Genomic DNA, 27,385 nt, shown 5'->3' on the forward strand with positions numbered 1-27,385 from the left:
CACTGGATGCCCGTCGCGTCCCTCCGATTTGGGTCGTGACAATCGTCACCAATCAAAACCTCCTTAGCACCACCCCGTTGAACCGTGTCCTTCAATACCAACAAGTGAGGATTATCAAACTGGTGAGCCTTGATATGCTCCAACAATGATAACTGAGCCACAATGCAAGCAAGAACTCGACTGGGCTCCGAAACATCCAATCTCACAAACTGATTGGCCAAAGCCTGAACATACATGGCTAGTGGCCTCTATGCTACCGGTAAATATGCCAAATTGCCCATACTCTCAGCCTTCATACTCAATGCATTGGCCACCACATTGGCCTTCCCCGGATGATATAATATAGTGATATCATAGTCTTTCAGCCACTCTAACCATCTCAGCTGCCGCAAATCAAGGTTCTTCTACTTGAACATGTGCTGGAGACTCCAATTGTCCGTATAAACCTCACATTGAATGCCGTACAGATAGTTCCTTCAGATCTTCAATGCATGAACAATGGCATCCAACACTAAGTCATGTACGGGGTAATTCTTCTCATGAACCTTCAACTGCCGAGACACATAATCTATCACCCTAACGTCCTGCATTAACACCACGCTAAGCCCAATACGTGACGCATCGCAATATACGGTATAAGATCCCGAACCAGTGGAGAACACTAACACTGGGGTTGTAGTCAAAGTAGTCTTGAGGTTCTAAAAACTCGCCTCACACTTCTTAGACCATCTGAAAGGACCACCCTTCTTGGTCATTCTAGTCAAAGGTGCAAAAATGAATGAAAAACTCTCCACAAAACGACGATAATAATCTGTCAAGCCCAAGAAGTTTGAATCTCTATAGCTGCAGACGGTTTAGGCCAACTCTGAACTACCTCAATATTCTTTGGATCTACATTGATCCCCTCACTATACACCACGTGGCCCAAGAACGCCACTGAATCAAGCCAAAACTCACACTTGGAGAATTTAGCATATAACTTCTTCTCCCTCAAAGTCTGGAGTATGATCCTCAGATGCTGCTCATGATCCTCCTGGCTGCGTGAGTACACCAATATATTATCAATGAATACTATGACGAAAGAATCAAGATATCGTTGGAACACACTGTTCATCAAGTGGATAAAGGCTAATGGGGCATTGGTTAGCCCAAAAGATATTACTAGGAGCTCGTAGTGACCATAGCAGGTCCTGAGAGCCGTCTTCTAAATATCCAAATACCGAATCTTCAACTGATGATTCCCAGACCTCTAATCAATCTTCGAGAACACTCTGGCACCTGAACTTGATCAAACAAGTCATCAATGCATGGTAGTAGGTACCTATTCTTGATAGTGACCTTATTCAACTGCATGTAATCAATACACATCCTCATAGTACCATCCTTCTTGTTGACAAATAGAATTGGTGCACCCCAAGGTAACACACTAGGCCGGATGAAACCCTTATCAAGTAATTCCTGCAATTGTTCCTTCAAATCAATATGTGCCATGCGATACGATGAAATAGAGATGGGCTGAGTGCCCGATAACAAGTCTAACCAAAATCAATGTCCCTATCGGGTGGCATGCCCAACAGGTCTGCTGGAAATACATCCTCGAAGTCTCTCACAACCGGAACTGGCTCAACAGTAGGACTATCAACATTAACATCCCTTATGAGTCCCACCCCGAGCTGGCTAAGCGGGTGGTGTAGTAACCGGTGCAAAAGTCGTAGCCTAACCTCTATGCTGCACGGGACCTCTAATAATATGGGGGAAAAACCTCCTCACGTGTCCCAACTCCCCACACTCATAGAAACCTTAATCTAGGGATGACCGTGGGGCCTAAACTTGACCCCGAGAACTAGAATAGCCACTAGAAGAACACAGTATGAACTCTTAGCTGGGAGTACACTAAAAGATGACTGAATAGGATGAGTACTATATGTACCATGTGTCACGCCCAACCTCGGGAAGCGCGACCGATGCTCAACCGAGTGAACCCGACCGAGCAATCCTGTTAGATACTTTCTACCCAATTCACCCATGATCAAGAATTGACGTGATTTCGTAATTATACCGTAGGAAGCTCATTCATACAATCCTAAATCATTTCATTAGTCATTGCGCCTTTAAGTCTCAAAATACACATTTCTTATAGTTCGAGTGGAAAAAGTGATCAAACACAACATAACTTGTTTAACATTCCCAACACCCATATACAACCCCATAGTGTCTACGGAGCCTCTGAAGATACAAAGGAGAGTAAAGATGGTGCCGACAACAAGGCCCTGACTATACCTTAAAAATGACCACAATATAAACAAAAGGTACAATACATGACCCCAGAATGAAATGGGGCTCACCGAGTCCACTGAGAAGAGGATGCTACACTATCTGTGATCATCATTGTCTGCTTTGTAACCACCTGCATCCATTTAAAGATGCAGCGCCCCCGGCAAAAAGGGACGTTAGTACCGTTGAATAGCACTACTATGTATAGCTAAACACTAACTCAATAGAATGAATAATAATACAAGAGGAACATCAAAAATTCAATAAGAGCTTCAAATAATATTAAAACATCAATTTAAAGATCACATAAGTTTTCAAGTTAATTTCCACGTTATTAGGTTGGGTGATCTTTAGTGCCGATATTCCACAATTCACAATGCCTCCGTATTCTTACACGGAGTTCGATCTCGACCCGATTGGCTAGGTCGTCTCATTTGAGACATCAACCATAACCACAATTTACAGTAATACCATGTGTGCGGCATGGCGTCCGATCACGGCCTGATCGGCTAGGACGTCTCACCCAAGACGTTACCATTTTCAGTCAACCATCTCACATCATACTTCTTTCATATCTTTCAATTCATTGGCACTAGTGATCACGATTACAAAGTCATTCTTGGCACTTGGCCGTATTTCATAATTCCAGACCCCTTTTTCACATTCAATATCATTATCATTGTCAACAACAATAAGGCTTACCATTCAAGACATTAAATTCACATATGAGCAATTTGGGAATCTTAGGCACATAGAGGCTTTTTATACAATTTGGCATAACAACCTTTATTTTGATCTTGACATGAAGTCTTAACATTTCTAACACATATTTCATATTTTTGAACACATCCTCAAATAACAAGATAACATGATGAAGCATTTAGAATAAATATTGAACTTACATCCTTCAACACAAACAGATTAGAAATCACCAATTCTATAATTATCAAGGGCTTACTCCAATTACGAATACCGTGAGATTCGATTCTAAGAAGAAAGGAGTTTAGCCAATATACCTCAATTGAGCTTATCAAACTCTAAAATGATCCGGAATTCTTAGCAACTTCAATCTATTTTAGAAATATAACAAGTTGGACCAAAATTAGGAAGATGGTCATGATTCTAGCTCATTTGAGTATATTATCAAACACTAGGTGTGAATCAATATTTTAAGGCCCTTTTTGTGGAAGATTACATCATTCCCCAACCCATTCTCTATCATTTTTAGCTCACAATCTTCCCACATACTTCAAGGTTACATGCATGCAAGGTAAGCACTCCCATCCCCATGAATCACCTTACTAATGGCCCATTCTAGTTACATTTTGAAAGTAAGAGTTTGGGTGATAGAATCTTACCTCTTAAGAAGAAGACCTAGGTGCCTCTCTTGATAATCTTCAAGGTTTTAAGTGAGAATTGAAGAGCAATTTGATGAAGATCACTTCTCCTTCTAGGACCCTCTCTCTCACTCTAAAAATATCAGAAATAAAGCTCAAAATGCTCTATGGGATGTGTTTTAACGGAATAGGGTCGGGTTTAAAAACCCCAAAATTAAAGCTCCGGAACAGGTTCTACGGTAGCATAGTGGTTATGCGGTCCGTGGAATGACCGCAAAAATGGGTGCCAAAACTGGAAAGAAACTGACCTGGTCTGCGGTCACTATGCGGCCCGCAGACCTGTTATGCGGTCACATAATGCACCGCAGAACGGTTCTATGGTCGCATAGTGCACCGTAGAACCTCCATCCGAAAAAGTCTAAGGATGATTATGCGACCAAAGTGCGGCCCGCGAAACGGTTATACGGTCGCATAATGGCCGCAGAATTGACATAAAAAATGCCCCAGAAAACTATCCCACTCTGCGGTCCGCAGAGTGGTTCTGCGACCGCATAATGGGCCGTAGAAATGGCTACTTCTGCCCAAAATTTTCCTTCAACTCTCCAGCGCATTGTTCAATCCAAAAAGTCCGAACCGCGACTCGCAAGCTCGCCGCGAAGAATTTCTTCTATTATTAACCTCTACGCCTACTTTGGCATCACAGAATCCGGGTTTTTAGGAAACGTTTACGGGGACTTACACCATGACTAGCTGATGATGAACTGGACGGGCCATATGAGCAGGCCTAAAAGGAAGACCCCTATTGTGATGTGATTGACCTCCATATGAGGTACCACTGAAACCACCTGAACTACGGGGCCTCTTTCCCTCCCGCTCCTCATGCTCAAGCCTACGAACCCGCTCCAAGTGCCTAGAAGTCTCGACCACCTAGTCAAAACTAACATCTATCTCTGTCTCTCGAGCCAAACTAAAGTGTAGGCCATAGTTGAGGCAATCAATGCACCTTCTGATCCTCTCTCTCTCTCTCTCTCTCTCTCTCTCTCTCTCCATATGAACCAGCCACATTGCATGAAGAGCTAGATCTGCGAACCTCATCTCATACTGAGTTACTATCATACCCTCATATTGTAGCTACTAAAACTGCCTACGCAACTCCTCCATGCGAGTCTGTGGGAAAAACTTCTCTAAGAAGAGAACTTAGAACTCATGCCACGTAAGTGGTGCTGTGTCGGCTGGCCTGTTTAACTCATAAGCCTGCCACCATTTGTAGGCTGCCCCTGTCAGCTGAAATGTAGTAAATGCAATTTCGCTGGTGTCCAAAAGACCTGTTGTGCGCAGGATCCGATGACACCTCTCTAGAAAATCCTGTGCATCCTCTAACTCTGCTCCACTGAACTTTGGAGGCTTAAGCCTCCCAAACCGCTCCAATCTTTTCTGCTCCTCATCACTCATAGGTGGGAAAACCTTGGCATGATCAGCAGTAACTAGCTGAACTGGTAACACCCTCGGTGTCTGATGAACCGAAGCTAGCTGCTCTGGAGCACAGGCGACAGTAGTCTAGGCACCTCCCCTAGCCTATGAAGTGGCTGGTGCAGTTAGAACTAAAACCGCCTGAGCCAGGCTCGTGCATACATTCAAATTATGGGTTTAGGCCTCTTGAAGGCCAGGAATAACGATGAGCACTGTCGGTGCCTAGGCTGGTCCCACCGGCTCTATAATATTTGGTGCCTGCTCCTTAATTGGAGTAATTGGTGGCTCCACAAGTACTGCTCTGGCTGTAGTACGAGCCGCACCTCAGCATCTACTGCGGTCCCGACCTCTAGTAGACCTAACTGGTAGTACCGGTAGCCGTCCGTCTGATCCGGTCGCACGTGTCCTCACCATCTGTGAGATAATAAAAGAGTCAAGTTTCAAGCTTTGGAAATAACAAATCCGCATTACAAGAATGCAAGAAAGTGAAGTTTTCAAACGATTTGGTAGCCTCTCGAAGATAAGTACAGACGTCTCTGTACTGATCTATAGGACTCTACTAAACTTGCTCATGATTCGTGGACCTAAGCAACCTAGTGCTCTGATACTAGCTTCTCACGACCCAACTCCCATCAGAGCCGCGATTTGGCGCCTCACACTACTTGCTAGGGAAACTAATAGCCACATAACACTATGCATCTAGGTAAACACGGTTTAATAAACTTTAACATTGAAAATATCATAATTAATTAATGAAAAAAGTAACAATACTGATACAATCATCCTCAAAATATGGTGTCAACGAGTATATGAGCACTACTGAGTATGAAAATATAAACCAAATACTTAGTACAATTGTCTGGACAATAGAGCAGTAATAAAGGAAAATAATGGAAAGATAGTCAAGGTCTGCGGACGTCAAAGCAGCTACCTCGAAGTTTCCAAATACTAGTACCGACACAGATCAAGCAATAACCATGTCCAGATGTACCTGGATCGGCACACGAAGTACAAAGTGTAGTATGAGTACAACCGACTCATATACTCAATAAGAAATAGAACTAACCTTAGGCTGATAGTAGTAACGAGCTCAGAAGTAGACAGTCAGAAACCAATATAAACGACAACACTAATATAATGATGACAATAGCAATAGCTCGCAGGAATTATCCTAATCAGCTCGTTCATATTACATAAATTTACGAATGCTTTCAAGTATAACAATTAAAGCCCAATACTGATAAGAACATGTCAGTTATAGATAGCATGAGGAATGATACTTCTCAATGCCTACATGTCAAGTATGCATGTCAAATGAATAATTTTACACTGATATCCCCAGATGCTCTCACTCTTAACATACTCAAATTATCTGTCTCAAATGCCCATATCATCAACACACATCCAAGCACTCAGCACTATACGAGTACCTACATCAATGACCTTCACCAAAGCGTGTGTGTGTATATATAGGGAAAAAGGCTAGATGTGTCCTTCTATTTTCGTATATAGTTTATATTTATCCTCCGTTTCACTTTTCGTTCAAATCCGTCCCTACTGTTAGCAAAGTAAACAAAAATACCCTCAACCCTAACGGTTGTCCACCGTGGCAACCCAATGCCTCAAAATTATAAACGTGTCATTTCCTTATTGGACATGTTTTAAAGCTTCTTTTCTTAAAAATTTCTCTTATTTTGAAATACATTTTTATTAGTGGGTCTCATTTCCCATTTATTTTTCTTTCTCTTTCTTTTTTGTCTCAGCTCCTCAGACAAACCCAAAACGCGCCACCACCGGGCAGTGTTGGTGGTGGGTCTATTTTACCTTCCCACCTCCCACAAATATTTTACTTTCTTAGATCAAAATTATCATTCATGAAGGTTGCTAGCTTAGTGTAATCCTTCTTAAGCAGAGCCTTTTGTCCTTCCACAGATACGTTTGCAACTTCTTCCATAGCAATATATATTGTTCACTCCACCGTCCACAAACTGATGAGCAGTGAAAATATCAAAAAGATTTAATGCATTATAAAAGGGTGAATTCAAAGAAATATTCAAGTTGAAAATTGGCAGCTTATAAAAAGTGAATTAAATACAAAAAAATTTGTAACTGCTGAGGAGAATGGGCAGGCACTGGTGGTAGCAAGAATTGGAAACTTAAAGCATGTTTGTTGTATTGGCTCTTTAAGCCTCTAAAAATCTCATTAATTCTACTTACTTCATGAAAAGAAAAAGAAAAGTAAGGGATTCATACATAAAAGAAGAGATAATCTTCCAAAGTTAAAATCATATGTAGTTTCCAGAAAAATAATTTCCATTCACCTTGCCGATGCATTGATTAAAGGACTCTGTGTGAAGAGAGACGAAAAAGAAAGAGAACGGAGAAAAAAATAAATAGGAAGAGGGACCCACCAATAAAAATGCATTTCAAAATAAGAGAAATTATTAAGAAAAGAAGCTTTAAAACGTGTCCAATAAGGAAATGACACTTGTATAACTTTGAGTGACTGGGTTGCCACAGTGGACAACCGTTAGGGTTGAGGGTATTTTTGTTTACTTTGCTAACGGTAGGGACGGATTTAAACGAAAAGTGAAACGGAGGATAAATGTAAACTATATATCACTGTGCCTGCTCTTACTACTGGTATGTCAGACTCCGGAGGGGCAGATCCTACCTAAGCGCTAATCAAAAACCAATAAGGTTTATTGCAGCGTGAAACCCCATCAACATAATAATAATAATAATAATAATAATAATAATAATAATAATAGTAAAACCAATATTGCATGCTGTGGCGTGCAACTCGATCCACAATAACACTCTCAACATGGCTCTAAGGCCTACCCCAGTCATCAACTTCTCAAGTCACAAGGGCTCACAATCTCATATTACTCAGCCCAACAGAACCACATATAGAACAACAATGATAACATAACAATGAATGATGAACAACGACTGATATATGACATGCAAATAAAGAATCATGACTGAGTGTAAAATTAAAGGTAAATCAGATAACCCAAAATAATAGAAATAGCCTCATCAGGTCTCAGTCAAATAACCACATAGCCTAATATGATTTCTAACATTATCATGGCTCATATAATCTAACAAGTAGGAAAAGCACGGATAAAACAGGACATTATAGCAACATAGTACAAAAATCAACCCGGATCAAGATTACTTAGGTGCACTCCCACACGCCAATCATCTAGCATGTGCGTCACCCCAACACGTCACAAATAACATGGTTCTCAGGGATAATTACTCTCAATTCCAAGTTTAGAATTGTTACTTACCTAAAAATATATAACTCAATACTCCAACAAGCCCTTACCCCAACAAAATTCACAAATTCCGAATACCCATTCTATTACGAATCCAACCATACTAATTGCATCCAATTCCATCCACAAATCGATCACCAAATCTCACTCTCCAACCACATGGTCTAAAATCCTCAAATTTCAATTCACATAAACTAGGTGTAATAATCAATGGGTAATCATTATTTAACATCAAAAGTGATTAAGCTTCACTTACCTCTTCAATTGTAGCAAAAACCCTCTCAAAAATTGCCTTTAACCGAGCTCCACAAGTTCAAAATGAGAATAATGGCTCAAACCCTCGTTTTAACCTTCTTCCCAGTGATTCTCGCACCTGCGACTCACTTAACTGCATTTGCGGTTCCGCTGGTGCGGTCCAAGAGGCGCATCTGTAATCCCTTATCAACCTCTAGCTTTTCACTTTTGGAACACACCCTTGCATCTATGAGTCCGCTTCTGCGGAAGTCCTACCACACTTGCGAGCTCCCACGCTCCCATCCAACTCCGCACCTGCGCATCCACATCTGCGGCTCATCCTGCGTATCTGCGCTCACACAGCCTTGCCCAACCTTCTCCGCTTCTGCGTTCCCTTCTTCGTATCTTCGGGCTCGCAGATGCGGAACATCCCCGCACCTGCGCTCCTCCCCAACCCCAGCCAATCTCGTTTCTGTGACCACCAGGTTGCTTCTGCGGCGTTGCACCTGCGGCAAATCCCTCGCAGGTGCGATTACACCAGAACTGAAACCTTTAGCCATTCCTCAAGTCCAAATATGAATCCGATTTAAATCCGAATCACACTCGAAGCACCTAGGACCCCATCCAAACATACCAACAAGTCCTAAAATACTTTACACACTTACTCGATGCCTCAAATCACATCAAACAACATCAAAATAACGAATCGCACCCCAATTCAAGCCTAATGAAACTAATGAAAAGAAAATTGCCCTTTGTCCACCTATTGAGCCAAAAATGTCCCTTCCGTTATTTTAGTGGCTCAATAATGCGCTTATTACTAACAAACTTATCTGAAAAAGAATTAATTAATATCCACGTGTCACCTTCCCATTGGCTAAATATAAATCTCTACTAAACTATAAAAAAAAACCACCATAACCTAGGTTTTGATTGGCCGCATTGATTTTAATCACGTAATCCAAATCTTTTGTTCGTAAAAGACAATGTAACTTATTCTTCTTCATCTTTTAATTAAGTTCTGCGAATGGGAGAATTTTTGTCACCATAAAAAGAAGAAAAGTAACAATTTAAACAAGAAAATGTTGATTTTGGGAATAAAATGAAACGAGTATGGGAATAAAATTTCGAATTTTAACTTTGGAAGTAATTCAGTAAATGAAAGTAGATTCATTAAGGAAATCAAATGGGTATGACATGGGTCTGAGAAAATAATTCATTATCTCCTCCTCTAATTCGATTTCATGGAGATCGGAGAAGAAAGAGGGAGTTTGCAGCGAGGCGGGTCCGTTTTTGGGGCAGGTCCGATGAAAACGTAGGTTATGGGTTTCTTTTTAAATTTTGGTAAGGATTTATATTTAGACCAATGGACGGTAAAACGTGGATATTAATTATTTTTTTCCAAATAAGTCCGTTAGTAATAAGGGCATAATTGAGCAACTAAGATAACGGTAAGGGCATTTTTAGCTCAATAGGTGGACGAAGTTATTTTTGCACCAAATCAAATAGTCTAGGGGCAGTTTTGGCCCTTCTCCGATACTTTTTCTACAACATGAAAAGGAAGAACTCATTTTGTGAAAAAAAGACAATACTTTTTATACATCATGAAAAAAAAGTACTTATTTTATTGAAATAAAAGAAAATACTTTTTCTATATCATACAAAGAAAACATTCATTTTGTAGAAATTATTAGGCACGACACTTTATCTATAATATTAAAAGAAAATACTTTTTCTACAACAAGAAAAGAAAGTACTCATTTTATAAAAAAAAAATACTTTTTTTACTACTTTTTTATTATTCTTATCTTTGTTAGTATTATAAGATGAAGAACTATCAAATAGAATTCTAAATTCAAATTGAGGAAAGAAATCATTTGACATGAATTGACATTTGTTCCAAAACATAAGATAATTTTTATGTATGCTTGTTTAAAATTAAAGTTGAGAATATTGTAAAAAGTTGGATCAATTTGGGCGGGTTGGGTTGCAACCTACTGTTTAGCCTATCTTGATCTAACCCATTTTAATCTAAGTGAACTTTGGACAGGGTTCGACAATGTCAGCCCCGCCGGGGCCCAAATACAGCCCAAATAACCCATTTGTCCACCCGAACTAATACACTAGCATAAAAGGGATCAATAAACTTATGCAGGCCATAACACGTGGGTACAACCAAGAATATGTAAAAACAATGCAAGGCATATTGTAAGAATAACAGAAGATTTAGCACCAACAAAAGTTACGACATCCGGCCCTCTCTCCACAAATTCTTGGTGAATGACACTTGCATTTCTTTTCAAGCTCTCTGACAGCTGCCACATAAAGAACTCCACGAGGGATTTAGCAGTTTCAAATATCACCCTGCCAGTCACATAGAGCACAAATCTCCTATTGTGTGGCACTGCTAAAGTCGACGACACACATGAGAGCCATCCATTGCTCTGTAAATCAACGGGTTGACTCATATCTTCTAATCTTTTTGAAGTCACTTTCTCAAATGCCTTGTGATTTCTCTGAATTGATTACTCACTTCATCAACAATTGAACAAGCAGAAATTGATTTGGAAGCTGCCATAGCTTGATGAGATGTCTTCACAAATGTTTCCACTGCCCCATTACAAAGGGAAACTAGAATGTCTCTCATTTTAGCTTGATGTTTAGGATTGGTTAACCCAGAAAATATCTCATCGTAGAAGTTTATGTCCACTGTTTTATCAAGATAAACAGCAACTGCAGTGCTCACAAATGTCTGGATACAAACACCTATCATTACTTATACACATATCATCACAAACCACATCCATCCATCTTGGCGCATTCGATGAATTTGATTTCCAATAATGGTCATCCACATTCAATTCCTTCCGTGAATGGCTCTTTGAGTAGAATCCTATAAGCAGATTCCTCGCAAAGCTATCAACACCAACTGAAACGAACCCATTCCCAGCTTTACTCGTCATTCTTGTTAGGATATACTATAAACCATGCTGTTGTTATAATATTCTTTATGGAATAATAGTTTATTTATTTATTCAATTCAATAAAGTTTTATTTTAAATAGATCATGTGTTTGTCTGTGTGTCATTTGATTATATAATAGATGATTTAGTGTATGAAATTTAGCTTATACACGGAAGATTAAATCATCGGTTATTATAAGTCATAAAGTTTATATTCACAATATGAAATTTGACAAACCATCGAAATGGTTGTAGCACAAGATTTAATATAATTTATCTTGATTATGAGAATGATTTAGTTCCGACTTCTTGTGCTAGTACATTTTATATGTATTGAACGGATCAAGTAGAGATAAATATTTTATACTGACTTAATAAAATAATTTCTCTAGTCCATTCAATGTACTTATACTCTTAATCTCGATATAATTATTATTAGTTGTGTGTGTCATTTATTGTTTTGATTTACTAAAATACGAGATTCTTTCGTGGGCCAATAATCCTAGTAAATTGGACAATAATAATATACATTGGCGAAGTAATAATTAGTTGTAGAATCCATGTCTCGGCTTTTGAGATTGATGATACTCCTTTATGAAAGCTTATAAGTTTTTAATGTGTAAACCCAACTGGTGAATTTTGTATCCGACACATGAAATAAGTTAAGCGAAAGTCTAAAGGAAGTAATTAATAAATTAAATTGTCAATAATTTAATTTGATTGATTAGTATCTGAATCTTAACATGAGGAGTTAAATAAGATTTTATGGAAGAATTTCAAAATTGAACTAAGGAGTGCAATTACGAATTTTTAGTGGAATAATTTTTAATTTATTATGATAGAAATTAATTTTGAATTTCGAAATTAATTCCATAATAGGGAGCCTTGTTAATTAAATTTTGTGGCCCCTACTATGCCTAAATAATAGAAAATAAAGGAAACCCTTTCTTTTGTGGAAGAAGAAAACCTGACAGGTTTTGAAAAAGGGGTTTTAACCTAAAATATATATTTAATATAGGGCTGGCCGTTTTTGTACTCGTTTTTGCCTTGGAATTTCGCCCATCCGAAATTCTCTCTTTCCGAATATTATTTGGGTAACACAGTAGAAGACTGTGGAATGTTTTGCTGAGGTCGTGGTCTTGCTACTATGGAACTGGAGACAGATTAATCTGCTTTGTTCACGCTTCAAGAGGTAACTCGAATAATCTCCGTATGTGCTAATTGTTTAATTTACACATGAATATGATACTGTAATTACTTCCGTTGTGATATATAATCCAACTTGGTATTAGAGCCTACTCACGTCTAATTAGATAATTAGGATGAACATGAAAAGGAACATCATGTTAATATACAAGTTTTGAATTACATGCAAAGATTTTTTTTCTGTAAAACTACACTGTTTTGAGCATGAATATTTGTTCCGAGAATTTGATTATTTTAAAAATCATGTAATATCTGCTTATTGTTGATGATATTTGATTAGAATAATCTGAAAATTTCGTTAATCCGAGGAAAACGCAAAAGCCACTATTTATTCGAATTGGTTAGAAAATCGGAGGTCAATATGTTGACGGACTCCGATTGACCTGAAATTTGGCAGGTCCATGAGAAATGGCCCAGTGATCAATACTCATCAACTTCGCTCCTAATGTAAGCCGTTTTCGGGCTTTCGGGGTCGTTTAGATGGTGTTTTGGGCGTTTTTCTAATTTTCTGGAATTGTTTCAATTTGTTTTAAAGTTGTTTTTAATCCAGTGGTGGTAGGGATCATTTCCTATGGACTCCAGGGTTAAATTCTGGTGATATAATGACACACGTTGACGTAGGTCTTCTTCCATATTGAATAAACTCATTATAGATAATCACTAGGTAATACTAGTTGTTGATTACTTGTATTTACTCTCCATCTGAGTATGCATGTTGGTTCAATGGGACTAGTATATTGAATGTTGATTCACTTGACTTAAATTAACAATTTACTCTCCATCTGAGTAAGGTCTGTTTAAATTCATGGAGTGAATAATCTGTCATTACATATGTATATTGCGAGAATAGCTCTTTTTTCATCGAAACTTGTTGTTCAAGGTGCATGGATTATATATATGTAGTGTGTTTTGAATTTTAATATTCAATAAAACATGACTGATTTTGATCTATTTATTTAATTGTTTCTCAGATTAACCATGACTGCTTTCAATCCCCTTGCTACTATTCTTACTCAAAACAAACTTGAGGGTCCGAATTATGTTGGTTGGAAATGAAACTTAGATATTGTCCTAATTGCTGAAGAGTACAAATTTATGCTCGATGAGGTGTGTCCAGAAAAACTCGGAGATGATGCTACGGATGATGAACAGAAAGTTTACCAAAAATGGGTTAAGGCTGATGAGATGGCGCGGTGTTACATTCTGACATCTATGTTTCATTGTTCTGCAACATTAGCATCAGTCTATGGAGTCAGCTTATGACATTCTGGAAAATCTCACAGAGAAGTTTGGAGATCAGAATTGTGCGGCTAAGCAGACTGCCATGAAAGCTCTTCTGAATACCAAAATGGTTGAAGGTTCATCAGTTAAGGATCATGTTTTTAAGATGCTGAGTCTTCTGAATGAACTGGAGGTCCTTAGAACTAACATTGATAAGGACACGCAGATTGAGATGATCCTGCAGACTCTACCTGACAGTTTTCAGCAGTTTTGCCTGAATTATAATATGAACAAAATGGATTTGTCACTTGCAAAATTGCTGAATGAGCTACAGTTGGCAGAGACTATTATCAAGCAATAAGCTACTCTTGTGGCATTGAATTTTAAGGTAGGTTCTTCTTCAAAGCCGAGAGGTAGGCAGAAGAAGATAAAGGCTCAAAAACCCTCTGTTGCAAGCGCAACTGCTGGCGTGAAAAAGCATAAGGGCAAGTGTTATCACTGCAAGAAGCCTAGACATCTTAAGAAGAAATGTCCGGCTTATCTGGTCAAGCTGAATAATAAACCAGGTGATTTACATCTACTTGTCATTGAAACTCTTTTAGCGGTTGTTTCTACCATGTCATGGTGTGTAGATTCAGGAGCCACTAATCATGTCTGCACTTATTTGCAGGGGTTTCAAGTAATGTGGCGGCTAAGTAGAGGAGAAATCAATGTTTATCAAGTAGATGGTTCGGCAGCCCCAACTTTAGCATTAGGAAATATTAGTATTTTGTTTGGTACTAATAGAGTATTTATTAGCTTTAAAGGACACATTATATGTACCTTCCGTTAGAAGGAATTTAATTTTGGTTTCTAGCGCTATGAGAGATGGTTATGACATTAATTTTTATTATATTGATAAATATGTTATTAGTCACAATAAACGTTATCTCTCTTCGCCTACATTGATTAATGGTCTTTTTATTATTGGTTCTATTCCTAAACTGTTACAACCTAAAGAACTGAATTATAATGATTTACCAAATAAGAGAAAACGCTCTTCTGAATTAATTGAAACATATTTATGGTACTTGCGTTTGGGTCATATAAATCTAAACCGTATTTCAAGGTTGGTTAAGGATGGACCTTTAAGTTCATTAAAAGTGGAGGCACTACTAACTTGTGAATCTTGTTTAGAAGAAAAAATGACAAAACGAAATTTCCCCTCAAAAGGAAATCAAGCAAGTGATAAATTAGAGTTAATTCATTCTGATTTGTGTGGTCCAATGAATGTCCAAGCAAGGGGCGAATTTTAATATTTTATGACTTTCACAGATAATTACTCAAAGTATGGATATATTTATTTATTACGTCAAAAGTCTGGATATTTTGAAAAAGTTTAAAGAATTTAAGACAGAAACTGAAAAGCGACATAATAAATATATCAAGACACTACGATCTAATCATGGTGGGGAGTATCTCTCTGCGAAATTTATTAGTTACTTATTAGAATGTGGAATTACCTCTCAATTATCTGCACCTGGTACACCACAATAAAATGGTGTAGCTAAAATAAGAAATATGACTCTTATGGAAATGGTTAGATCAATGATGAGTTATTCTAGTTTTCCTTCGTCCTTTTAGGGACATGCCTTAGAAATAACAAATTACGTTCTGAATTTAGTTCGTTTTAAGTCAGTACCTTTGACCCCTACAGAATTGTGGACTGGGCACAAGCCTAGTTTGCGGTATATTCGAGTTTGGGATTGTCCGGCACATGAGCTGAAAGGGAAAACAGATAAATTGGAGGCGAGAACGGATATATGTGTGTTTGTGGGTTATCCAAAAGGGGCGAAAGGTGGTTTATTCTATTATCCTAAAGAAAGAAAGGTAATTATTAGCACTAATGCCAAGTTTCTTGAAGAAGACTATTTTATGAACCATGTTCCTAGAAGTAAACTTGTTTTACAGGAACTTAGCAAAGGAATGGAAACTCAGTCATCTGAAAAACAAAACGACCAGATGCAAACCCCGGAAGTCGATTTTGACCTGCTATTGCATTTTAGTAGTGGGAGAAATGTCAATAGACTTGATATTCCGCATGAACAAGTGCCCAAAGCCATACTACCACAAATTAGTGGGAGTTATGTTGAGCAAGCTGCACAACAGGATGAAGTCATTGATATCCCTGTGGATAGCATGGAGACTCGGGTTCCTAATAATGATGTGGTTCAACCACAAGATCATAATAGTGTAGTTGCAACTGGTGTAGTGCGTAATCATAGTGGGAGAGAAATAAGATAGCCATTTCGTTATACACTCTTGGGAGAATCATAAGATAGAATCCCTGAAGAGCCAACTTTCGAACCTGTCAATTATGACCAAGCACTACATGATAAAGATGCTGATACGTGGGTTGTTGCTATGAAATCAGAGACGGGGTCTATGTACTCTAATCAAGTCTGGGATCTTGTAGGACCACCCGATAGGGTTAAACCCATTGGATGCAAGTGGATCTATAAGAAAAAAAGAGGTGTAGACGGAAAAGTGCAAACTTTTAGAGCAAGGCTTGTAGCGAAAGGGTTTACTCAGAAAGAAGGGATCGATTATGAGGAAACCTTCTCGCAGGTAGCCATGCTTAAGTCTATTAGGATTTTCTTATCCATTGTTACTCATTATGATTATGAGATTTGGCAAATGGATGTCAAGACAACTTTCCTTAATGGAAGTCTTGATGAGTGCATCTATATGATGCAACCAGACAGTTTCGTGGAAAGTGGCAAGGAACAGATGTTGTGTAAGCTTAAAAGGTCCATTTATGGACTGAAATAAACATTTAGGGCATGGAACACTTATTTTGACAAGGCGATTAAAACTTTTGGTTTTGATCAATGTCTTAACGAGTCTTATGTATACAAGAAGTGGGATAAGGACAAAGTGGAATTTTTAATCTTATATGTAGATGACATATTGCTCATAGAAAATAATGTGGGCATGTTGGGTTCAGTTAAGCAATGGTTGTCCACACACTTTGATATGAAAGATTTGGGAGAAGCAGCTCATATCCTTGGGATCAAGCTCTTGCTAGATCGCAAAACAAAGATATTAGGCTTATCCTAGGCTCTTTATATTGATACAATACTCTCCAAGTTTAGCATGCATGATTCCAAGAAAGGATTTCTCCCTTTCAGGCATGGAATTTCTCTATCTAAAGATCAGTCTCCTAAAACTGACGAAGATATAGAAAAGATGAAGGCGGTCCCCTATGCATCTGCTGTGGGGAGTCTGATGTATGCCATGTTATGTACTAGACCTTACATCTGCTTTGCCATAGGCGTTGTTAATAGATTTTTGTCTATTCTTGGGAGAGAGCATTGGACAGCGGTTAAGCATATAATCAAGTACCTGAAAAGGACTAGGGATTATATGCTAGTCTACCATTCAGATGACCTTGTGCCTATTGGGTATACTAATTCAGATTTCCAATCAGATAGAGATTCTAGAAAGTCTACCTCAGGAAATGTGTTTACTCTGGGAGGTGGAGCCATAAGTTGGAGAAGCATCAAGCAAACTTGTGTTGCTAATTCCACTATGGAAGCTGAATATGTGGCTGCCTCTGAGGCAGTCAAGGAGGCGGTTTGGCTCGGGAACTTCTTAAGAGAGTTGGGTGTGGTTCCCTCGATTCAAGCACCAATAACACTTTATTATGATAATACTGGTGCGGTTGCAAATTCGAAGGAGCCACGAAGCCATAAAAGAGCAAAGCACATTGAGCGTAAATATCATTTAATTCATGAGATAGTGCAAAGAGGGGATGTAGTAGTCACTAAGATTGCGTCAGAGAACAACTTGGCAGACCCGTTTACTAAGAGCTTGTTGTCACAACCCAAACTGATGGGCCGCGACGGGCACCCAGTACCTTACTCATCCGAGTACCAACGTAACATATCTTTCTTATTACATCATCATATACATATGACATACGGGCCTAATCGGCCAACATGATCATTTATATACTCAAAACATAGGCCGACAAGGCCGTACAATCTTTCACGTACACGGCGTATGTCTACAAGCCTCTAAGAGTACAAAAATATCATAAAGGTCAGGACAGGGCCCCGCCATAGTAATCAGTACATGTCCTACTCATACTGACCACATAAGCAACTCCGGAGCAAATGGAGCGCACCAACACCTTCCGCTGAGCTGATAGCCTAATTGGAGAACTCTCAACCTGTCTATCAGGACCTACGGGCATAAAACGCAGAGTCCCCAGGCAAAAGGGGCGTTAGTACAAATAATGTACCGAGTATATAAGGAATAAAAATCAGTAAATGATAGACATGAGGAACATGGAGTAAAAGACTCAACATGTAAATCTGAATAACTCTGTGAATAAATAATATTTACAATGCCATGCATATGCGTATAAATGTCATACCATGCATAGGTATATGCGTTCATAACATCATCAAGCCTTTAAGGGCATCCCATCATATCATCTCGGCCACTGTGGGCAAATCATCAACGTATACCAGCTGATCAGGTGATGGTGCGTATATAACGCCGTAACCTTTTTTCATATCCCATATACATAGATATACATATATACACGTATATAACGCCATCTGGTCATGGGTCAATGTACATGTATAAATGAGTGCAATGCATGAGAAGTACATCAATAAAATCTTTCGGAATATCATAAGACCATTATGTCTTTGATTAATATCATAAAATAAACTTTATCAACTATGTATTTTTCTAAGACCCATGAGCATATGATAAAATAATTGGACACATGGGGAATCAAGAGCTTAAGCATCTCTAGCATTTCTATGAATAGAGTCATTTATGAAAGTTGCGTATTTTTCTCGTTTCATTTGTATCATTTGGATCATGCCAAAAGAAAGAAGGGATAGCCTTAACATACCTGGAATAGGAAAAATTCGTGTGATATTCTTGAGAAGGATTACACCGTACTCCTTTAGAACCGCAAAAACTTTCGTTGCTAAGGTACTAATAATTCTCGTTAGAAAGTTTGTTGAAAACTTGCTGGATTGAGCGTAGCGTCTGGTTTGAAATGTTTGAATTAGGAAAAGGTTATAAGATTTAGATGAAGCCAAATGAAGCCATTTTAAGTCTTGCTGATTGAGTGTAGCATCTTGGTTATTTTAAGTCCAATTAAGCCAAATGTTGCCAAATCTCTTCCACGTAAGTATCATATGTACATCACTTTAGATGCCACCTTTCAATCAAGATTGTTAGTCACTTAATTTGAGTGGGGGGTGGGGGAGGGGGCTGCCACATCATGCCACTTAGTCTTTATCATATATATATCCCTAATTAATTAGGTAATATCCCATTACCCAATAATCAACCAATTACCCACATAATTAAGAATCATCTCAAATTACTTAAAATACTACTCACTTTTAACACACCTTATACACCTTACTATCATGGCCATGTGGTACCTTGTATGGTACTAGTCCATAAATACCTGGTATTTTAGCTCGGGCCGTATTTTATCCCAAATTACCAAACTTCGACGAAACTCATTTCCTTCGATTTTCTTACCCTCTCCCCTTTACGAATTTACTCATCACGTGTTTGAAATTTCATAATGCTTATAATCTTAATATAAACTCATTTCCGTTCTTACGTAGATTAACTTACGACAAAACTTTAACGTACGAAAAAATAAAATACGGGATGTCATATCTCATTTCCGAGCTTTCATCAATTTACTTATGGCGTACTTTTAAGTACAAAAATATGGGGTGTAACATATCCCCCCCTTTGGAACATTCGTCCTCGAATGTTGACTGATGCACTTATCGTTCTCATAACCCGTAGCTCTTGCGAATACTTTTATACTCTTTTTTCCATTTAGGCAACTGTTCTTTGAATAAATCCAAAGTACAGGGTATTCCCACTTGTAGGTCTCTTTCTCACACCACGGCCTGTGGTCAGAATTCTTCTAATCTTGTAACTGTTGCTACCTTCTTTCATGCAGCCTATACGATTCTGACCTTGTAAGTGCGCCTATGCGACTCTTCTCTCCTTTTTTCTCCAGCTTTTAGCCAATCTCTAGGCCTCACTTTGTGAACATATATAGAGCTTGACAAGATGTCCCTCTGGGTATCTATAGGTATATTGAAGTTCTTCGCTCGGTACTTTGTTGAACTTACAAATATTACTATACCTTATTTCATAGATCTGTTTATCCATCCACATGACTTTACTGCATCAAGGTAGGTCTTACTATACCTTAACTCTTACTTCGATTTATCGTTGCTGAGGTCTGCTATCAAATTCTAGCTTACTCTCGTTGCTTATCTTATATGCATAAGTCTAAGTCCTTTAACGCTTCCTCATTACTGTTCATCTTAAGAATAACGACCTAATCTCATTTCATACTTTGTAACTTTTATCCATCCATTGTTGATTCACCTCAATATTGATCTACAATCTACCACTGATAACTGAAACTCCTTACGTAATACCTTGCCACTAGGGCTTATGTTGCATAGAGGAATATTTGAAGTGATTTTCTTGATCCACCTGGGGGCGATACGATACTATACTTCCATAATCGTATTTCATAGCACCCCAATGTGATTTACCTTATGTGGTATTTAATCCTGTACAATTCATGAAATCATTACTCAATCGAAGGCCCAAACGTCATCCTTTATCTGTCACAATTACACCCTCATTCTACTACCAGAGCAACATTCCATTTCTTCTAAATGCTACTAATCTTAGACTCCTTTGGGTTCATTCAGGCTATACTGAGCTTTCTATAACTTAGAGAAACTACCAGTTCTCTTGTTTTCATGGGCTTAATCCCGAGGACTTATCCATTCTCGACACCTCCTCCCTCGCCCTTTCTTATCCTTACTCCTATCTTCCTAAAACCTTGTCGCCTTACCATATTTTAGCTTGCAACCTTCCTTCAACTTGCTTGCACCATAGATTTTCCTTGTTTTATTTTAGAACATCAAGTGAGACATCACATTGTCCCTAACTCCTCTTTACTTTCTTAATTAGACTGCTCGATATAGGCTGGAAGACATGCTATTGACGATGCTGCTGTCATTCCTGGATACTGAATCCCCGTGCTCCAAGCCTTCTATCCAAAGTATGAACTGTTCACAACCTTCTGCGTTTGAGTATTTCATACATTGTTTACCTTTGCCTTAAAATCTCGCATCATATCTTCTATCTCCTTCATGACCTCCCTTCCACATAGGTATAATTCACATCCATAACTTGAAGCTCTATTATAATACCTGCACCTCTGGTGCACACACAATACGGCGGGAGCTTCATACTGACTTCTTATGAGGCTGGTACCCTTCTAACTGGCTTTATCGTAGAGCTGTTGTAGAATATGGTTGTTGTAATATCTCTCTTGTACCTATGATATTAAGAATAATTCTACAGTGTTCTCAATCATGATGTCTAAAATTTTCTGGGTCCCATAATTAGACTCGTGATTCATTTGGTTGATGTAACTCTTTAGTTTCCTCTTCCTTCTGATCAGCCTTCATGTAGGCTTGAGCTATCTTCTGATCTGCGGCTCCTAGTATTATTTATTACTTTAGCCTTCCATGGGTGCTATAGAATATCCATGATACAATCTTCTAACAATTCAATCCTTTGTTTATACCCTGAGCTCAATTCTTTCTTTTAACTTATACCGGAGTCTTCTACGGCTTGTATAATTGTCAACATATATGATGCATGGATAATACTCCAAAATCTTAAGTGCATTCATAACGTAACTCACTCTGGATCACTGATCGAATAATGCCTTTCGTTCCTTCTTAACTTTCTTTAAATGTAAGCAATTACTTTTCCTGGTCGTTTTGCCACTTGTTGCATGCATACTTAGCTTATCTTAGTTCCCACACAAGCCGAAATTTTCGTGCAACTCATATGATCTCGAATATTACTTTTGATTTTTTCTTCCTATTCCTTAGCCACGGTACGTGCCAATTTCTCATGGAGTGCATACAATGTTGTAGTGAGACTGTTTTTTTTACATGACCATTTCCTTTTTAGGTCACTGTGCTTAGGTTGAAGCCTTCTTCCTTATTTCCTCAGCTAGTCTTTCGTTGTAGTACTTAGGGAAGACCTTCTGACTCTTGTAAAGCTGCGAGCTTATTACATCGCATATTTGATGGAATGTTTTTGATTGTCTTCCTCGCCTATAATTATCCGTAGTTACTTATTTCCATGCCCTTGTGCTTGTAGGGTTGCTCCTGAACTGAAGTTTTGACTGTCTTCCCAGTGAGACTATCTTTTATTTCCATAACATTCATACGGTACCTTTAACTACCCCAACTCTTATCTGAATATTTCTCAAGGGTCACGATGTCGTATCTGTGAGACTGAATTCCCCATGCTGGGGTTCACTATGTACGTCTTACATAATCTCTTGATTTGTCTATGACCTCTTGTCTATCCATAACTAGACTCTTCCTGAATCAACTACTAACTGCTCGTTGGTCAATTTTCATATCTGTATTCTGCATAATCCCTCTTGGGTTATTCCCTTTGTCTTAACTTACGTCTTGCACTGGCTCCTTATTTATCAATAATATCTCGGGTGGGAACCCTTACTTCCTTTCCTTGACATCGTGTTTGCATAATGTTTTGGAATCGTAGCATATCTGTAGAATTTGAATCAGTGCAATCTCAATCCTTTTCTTATTTTTTCGCATTCTTTTACCATTCCATAGTTACTAGAACCACTTAATTCTGACTTAATGCCACCTCACTCCATTTTCCCCCTTTAGGAGAGCATTAAGATTTAGTGTTGCGATGATCTACGTATAGATGTTTTACCTTATCATCTTTGGCATCTTTTCACATCATCGATGATCCTTACTCGCCTCGTGGAAATCCTTCTGTACCAAGGATAACGAAATTCCTCACTCGCGAGGGTGACACTTAGTGCAACTGGCACATACAATCCCTTAAACTTAAGGGAGGCATCTTCTTGAATGACCATTCTCTGAATTTCTCATGAATCTTCTTCTGTTGTCCATTCTATTATCGCTAGAACGCAAATCTGAAATTCTCATAATGTCGACCATTACCAAATCATTCAGTCCCTAATTCATGTTTAGTTTATCTTGTTCACCAGCCCATACTGATTTCTATTATTCCAGGGTCTAACTTTTCCTTCTGATAGTCGCGTTGGAGTCACAAACTTATTTCTCGAAATGAGGATATGACTTTATGGCCTATACTCTTTTGTTGTCTCAAGGCCTGTCACCTCTCGTCCTTTCCTTCACTTGACTATAGACTCTGTAATACTATCATCATTTTTTTTAATCTACCGTTGTCATCCATGTATCACATCCTACTCATAATGCTTCATTAACTCTCTTCTTATTTCCCCCAAACATTTATGTCTATCACTTTATTCTCAAAACTCGAATAAGATATTTTTTTGCTTTTAGCCCCCCTTGCTCCATCTACTGGCTCTTTGGGTTGCCTAACATTCTTTCTCCACTAGGGACGGGAGCTACACTAAGGTAATACTTATCCTTTCAAGGCTTCCAGTGCCTATCTTTGTAGTATTCATATCTAGCTGTACTATTTTAGAGTGCATCCTCTGGGTGTGTCATAAGGAGAACTATTAGCACATTTGCAATATCCTTCGGAAATGTCAGCTAACACTAATAATCTATCCACCATTTTGGGTTACCCTAACCCCAGCTAGATCCTGACATCCTGCCTTCTCTTATACTAATTCTGTTAGCCTCCATAGGGCATAAATGAGATGGGTGTGGCCAATTGTACATACCACTGTTATTGTTGAAGGTAACTCAAAAGGCTTATATTCCTCTGCCTGAATTGTAAATACAGAAAAGTTTCATTAACTGGGTGCCTCATACCCTTCTTCATCTTGCTTTTTTTACTTGTTGAAACTTGTATCTATCTTCTGAATCTCTCATTGCCTTTCACTATAGGGGTGGATAGATATTCCTACCTTAAGGCTCCTTATTTAAAAGGCTTACACGTCTTAGTACACACATGATCTGCTGAAGACCTTTCATTTATCCATCATAAGCATCATGCAAAATCGATTTCCTCTGGATCAACTCTTTCACAGCCATATGCAATCTCTTACCAACCATTTTTCTAGACGTAGGCATTGTCATATTAGGAATAAGATAGAGTTTAGGAAATTGAGTTCCTTCAAATGAGCTCTACCACACGATCTAGAGTAAGAAGAAAGAGTGACATTCCTAAATGCCATGTAGCCTCCTGCTTATAAGTGTGGTTCACAATACACCCATCAATAAGACTCTACTAGATATGACTTGTAGACTCCCTAGGACAGAACTGCTATGATACCACTGTCACGACCCAAACCGATGGGCCGCGATAGGCACCCGGTACCTTACTCAACTGAGTACCAACGTAACGTATCTTTCTTATTACATCTTCATATACACATGACATACGGGCCAAATAGGCCAACATGATCATTTATAAACTCAAAATATAGGCCGACAAGGCCGTACAATCTTTTACATACACGACATATATCTACAAGCCTCTAACAATACAAAAATGTCATAAAGGTCGGGACAGGGCCCCATCATAGTAATCAGTACATGTCCTATTCATACTGACCACATAAGAAACTCCGGAGCAAATGGAGCGCACCAACACCTTCCGCTGAGCTGATAGCCTACTTGGAGGACTCTCAACCTGTCTATCAGGACCTGCGGGTATGAAACATAGCGTCCCCAAGCAAAAGGGACGTCAGTGCAAATAATGTACCGAGTATGTAAGGAATAAAAATCAGTAAATGATAGACATGAGGAACATGGAGTAAAAGACTCAACATGTAAATCTGAATAACTCTGTGAATAAATAATATTTACAATGCCATGTATATGCATATAAATGTCATGCCATGCATAGGTATATGCGTTCATAACATCATCAAGCCTCTAAGGGCATCCCATCATATCATCTCGGCCACTGTGGGCAAATCATCAACGTATACCAGCTGATCAGGTGGTGGTGCGTATATAACGCCGTAACCTTTTTCCATATCACATATACATATATACGCGTATATAATGCCATCTGGTCATGGGTCAATGTACATATATAAATGAATGCAATGCATGAGAAGTACGTCATAAAATCTTTCGGAATGTCATAAGACCATTATGTCTTTGATTAATATCATGAAATAAACTTTATCAACTACGTATTTTTCTGATACCCATGAGCAGATGATAAAATAATTGGACACATGGGGAATCAAGAACATAAGCATCTCTAGCATTTCTATGAATAGAGCCATTTATGGAAGTTGCGTATTTTGCTCGTTTTATTTGTATTATTTGGATCATGCCAAAAGAAAGAAGGGATAGCCTTAACATACATGGAGTAGGAAAAATTCGTGTGATATTCTTGAGAAGGATTATACCGTACTCCTTTAGAACCGCAAAAACTTTCGTTGCTAAGGTACTAATAATTCTCGTAAGAAATTTTATTGAAAACTTGTTGGATTGAGCGTAGCGTCTGGTTTGAAATGTTTGAATTAGGTAATTTTCCAAATGTTGCCAAATCTCTTACACGTAAGTATCATATGTACATCACTTTAGATGCCACCTTTCAATCAAGATTGTTAGTCACTTAATTTGAGTGGGGTGGGGGGGCTGCCACATCACGCCACTTAGTCTTTATCATATATATATATATATATATATATACACCTTTCAATCAAGATTGTTAGTCACTTAATTTGAGTGGGGTGGGGGGGCTGCCACATCACGCCACTTAGTCTTTATCATATATATATATATATATATATATATATATATATATATATATATATATATATCCCTAATTAATTAGGTAATTTTCCATTACCCAATAATTAGTTGATAGAATCCATGTCTCGGCTTTTGAGATTGATGATACTCCTTTATGAAAGCTTATAAGTTTTTATGTATAAACCCGGCCGATAGATTTTGTATCTGACACATGAAATAATTTAAGCGAAAGTCTAAATGAAGTAATCACTAAATTAAATTGTCAGTAATTTAATTTGACTGATTAGTATCTAAATCTTAACATGGGGAGTTAAATAAGGTTTTATGGAAGAATTTCGAAATTGAACTAAGGAGTACAATTTCGAATTTTTAGTAGAATAAATTATAATTTATTACAGTAGAAATTAATTTCCATAATAGGGAGCCTTGTTAATTAAATTATGTGGTCCCTACTGTGCCTAAATAATAGAAAATAAAGGAAACCCTTCCTTTGTGGAAGAAGAAAACTTGACAGGTTTTGGAAAATGGGATTTAACCTAAAATATATACTCCATATAGGGCTGGCCGTTTTTGTACTCGTTTTTGCCTTGGAATTTCGCCAACCCAAAATTCTCTCTTTTCGAATATTATTTGGGTAACACAATAGAAGACTGTGGAACATTTTTCTGAGGTCGTGGTCTTGCTACTCTGGAACTGGAGACCGAGAATAATCTGCTTTGTTCACGCTTTAAGAGGTAACTCGAATAATCTCCATATGTGCTAATTATTTAATTTACACGTGAATATGATAATGTAATTTCTTCCGCTGTGATATATAATCCAACAATTCTATCCATGGCCGTATCAGCAAAAATTGTGCTACCCAACTCTCCAGTCCCCACTTTATTTTCTAATCCATAGCCCCTCAAAATCCCAACTGTTACAGCCTCTAAAACGCGAGTAACAAAATTCATGAACTCCTCAAATGTAGCAGTTTTATATAACTGTTTTAAACTACTCCTATTAGGAACTTTCTCTGAAGCAGACTGCAAATATTCTGTAACATCCTTAGATATAACACAGACAGCTTCGGCGGAATTAGATATCATTTCAGCCATTGACACTAAAGCTCCCAACTGCCTCAAAACCCCCGTTCTTTTCCTTTCCACAGAGGGCATGTGACACAACCTATATGCACCATAACTTGACAAACCAAACAACTGTTGCTCCCAAACGCACAAGCAAGTATACGTGATTGTATAAGTAATATAATAATAAGAAGAGTATCGAACCCACAAATACTTGTGTTAACTACCTATTAATTTCACCAAAATCTTTATTCAGTCGAGTTAATCAGAGTTGAATAGTGTGATTATAACTAAGCAATGAATGTAACAGTAACTAATTAAACATGAAGAAAATGGTTGTTGAGAATTCAGTAGAGATAACATTCCAGAGTTGTGATCGATTTACCAATCCTATTGCGTTCTAATTAACTCTACCTTTCATACAATTCGCTCATGGTTACTAATTAATTGAGTAATTGCTCTTGTACCATTCTCCCGAATTACTACTCGCCTACTCGAAATAGAATAGCGCCTATATTCCTATGG

General features: G+C 38.2%; 1 protein-coding gene across 1 annotated transcript; it reads right to left on the reverse strand.

Annotated features, from left to right (window-relative positions):
* Positions 1 to 10,749: 10,749 nt before the first annotated feature.
* LOC104090490 (protein PHLOEM PROTEIN 2-LIKE A10-like) lies at positions 10,750 to 11,565 on the reverse strand. Its single transcript, XM_033654623.1, has 3 exons — positions 11,401 to 11,565; positions 11,136 to 11,354; positions 10,750 to 11,046 (listed from the first exon to the last, which is right to left on the reverse strand). Exons 1-3 carry the CDS (start codon positions 11,563 to 11,565, stop codon positions 10,750 to 10,752), a joined length of 681 nt encoding a protein of 226 aa, XP_033510514.1.
* Between the last annotated feature and the right edge of the window lie 15,820 nt (positions 11,566 to 27,385).

The sequence above is a fragment of the Nicotiana tomentosiformis genome, chromosome 11 (assembly GCF_000390325.3).
Source record: "Nicotiana tomentosiformis chromosome 11, ASM39032v3, whole genome shotgun sequence".
Taxonomy (NCBI): domain Eukaryota; kingdom Viridiplantae; phylum Streptophyta; class Magnoliopsida; order Solanales; family Solanaceae; genus Nicotiana; species Nicotiana tomentosiformis.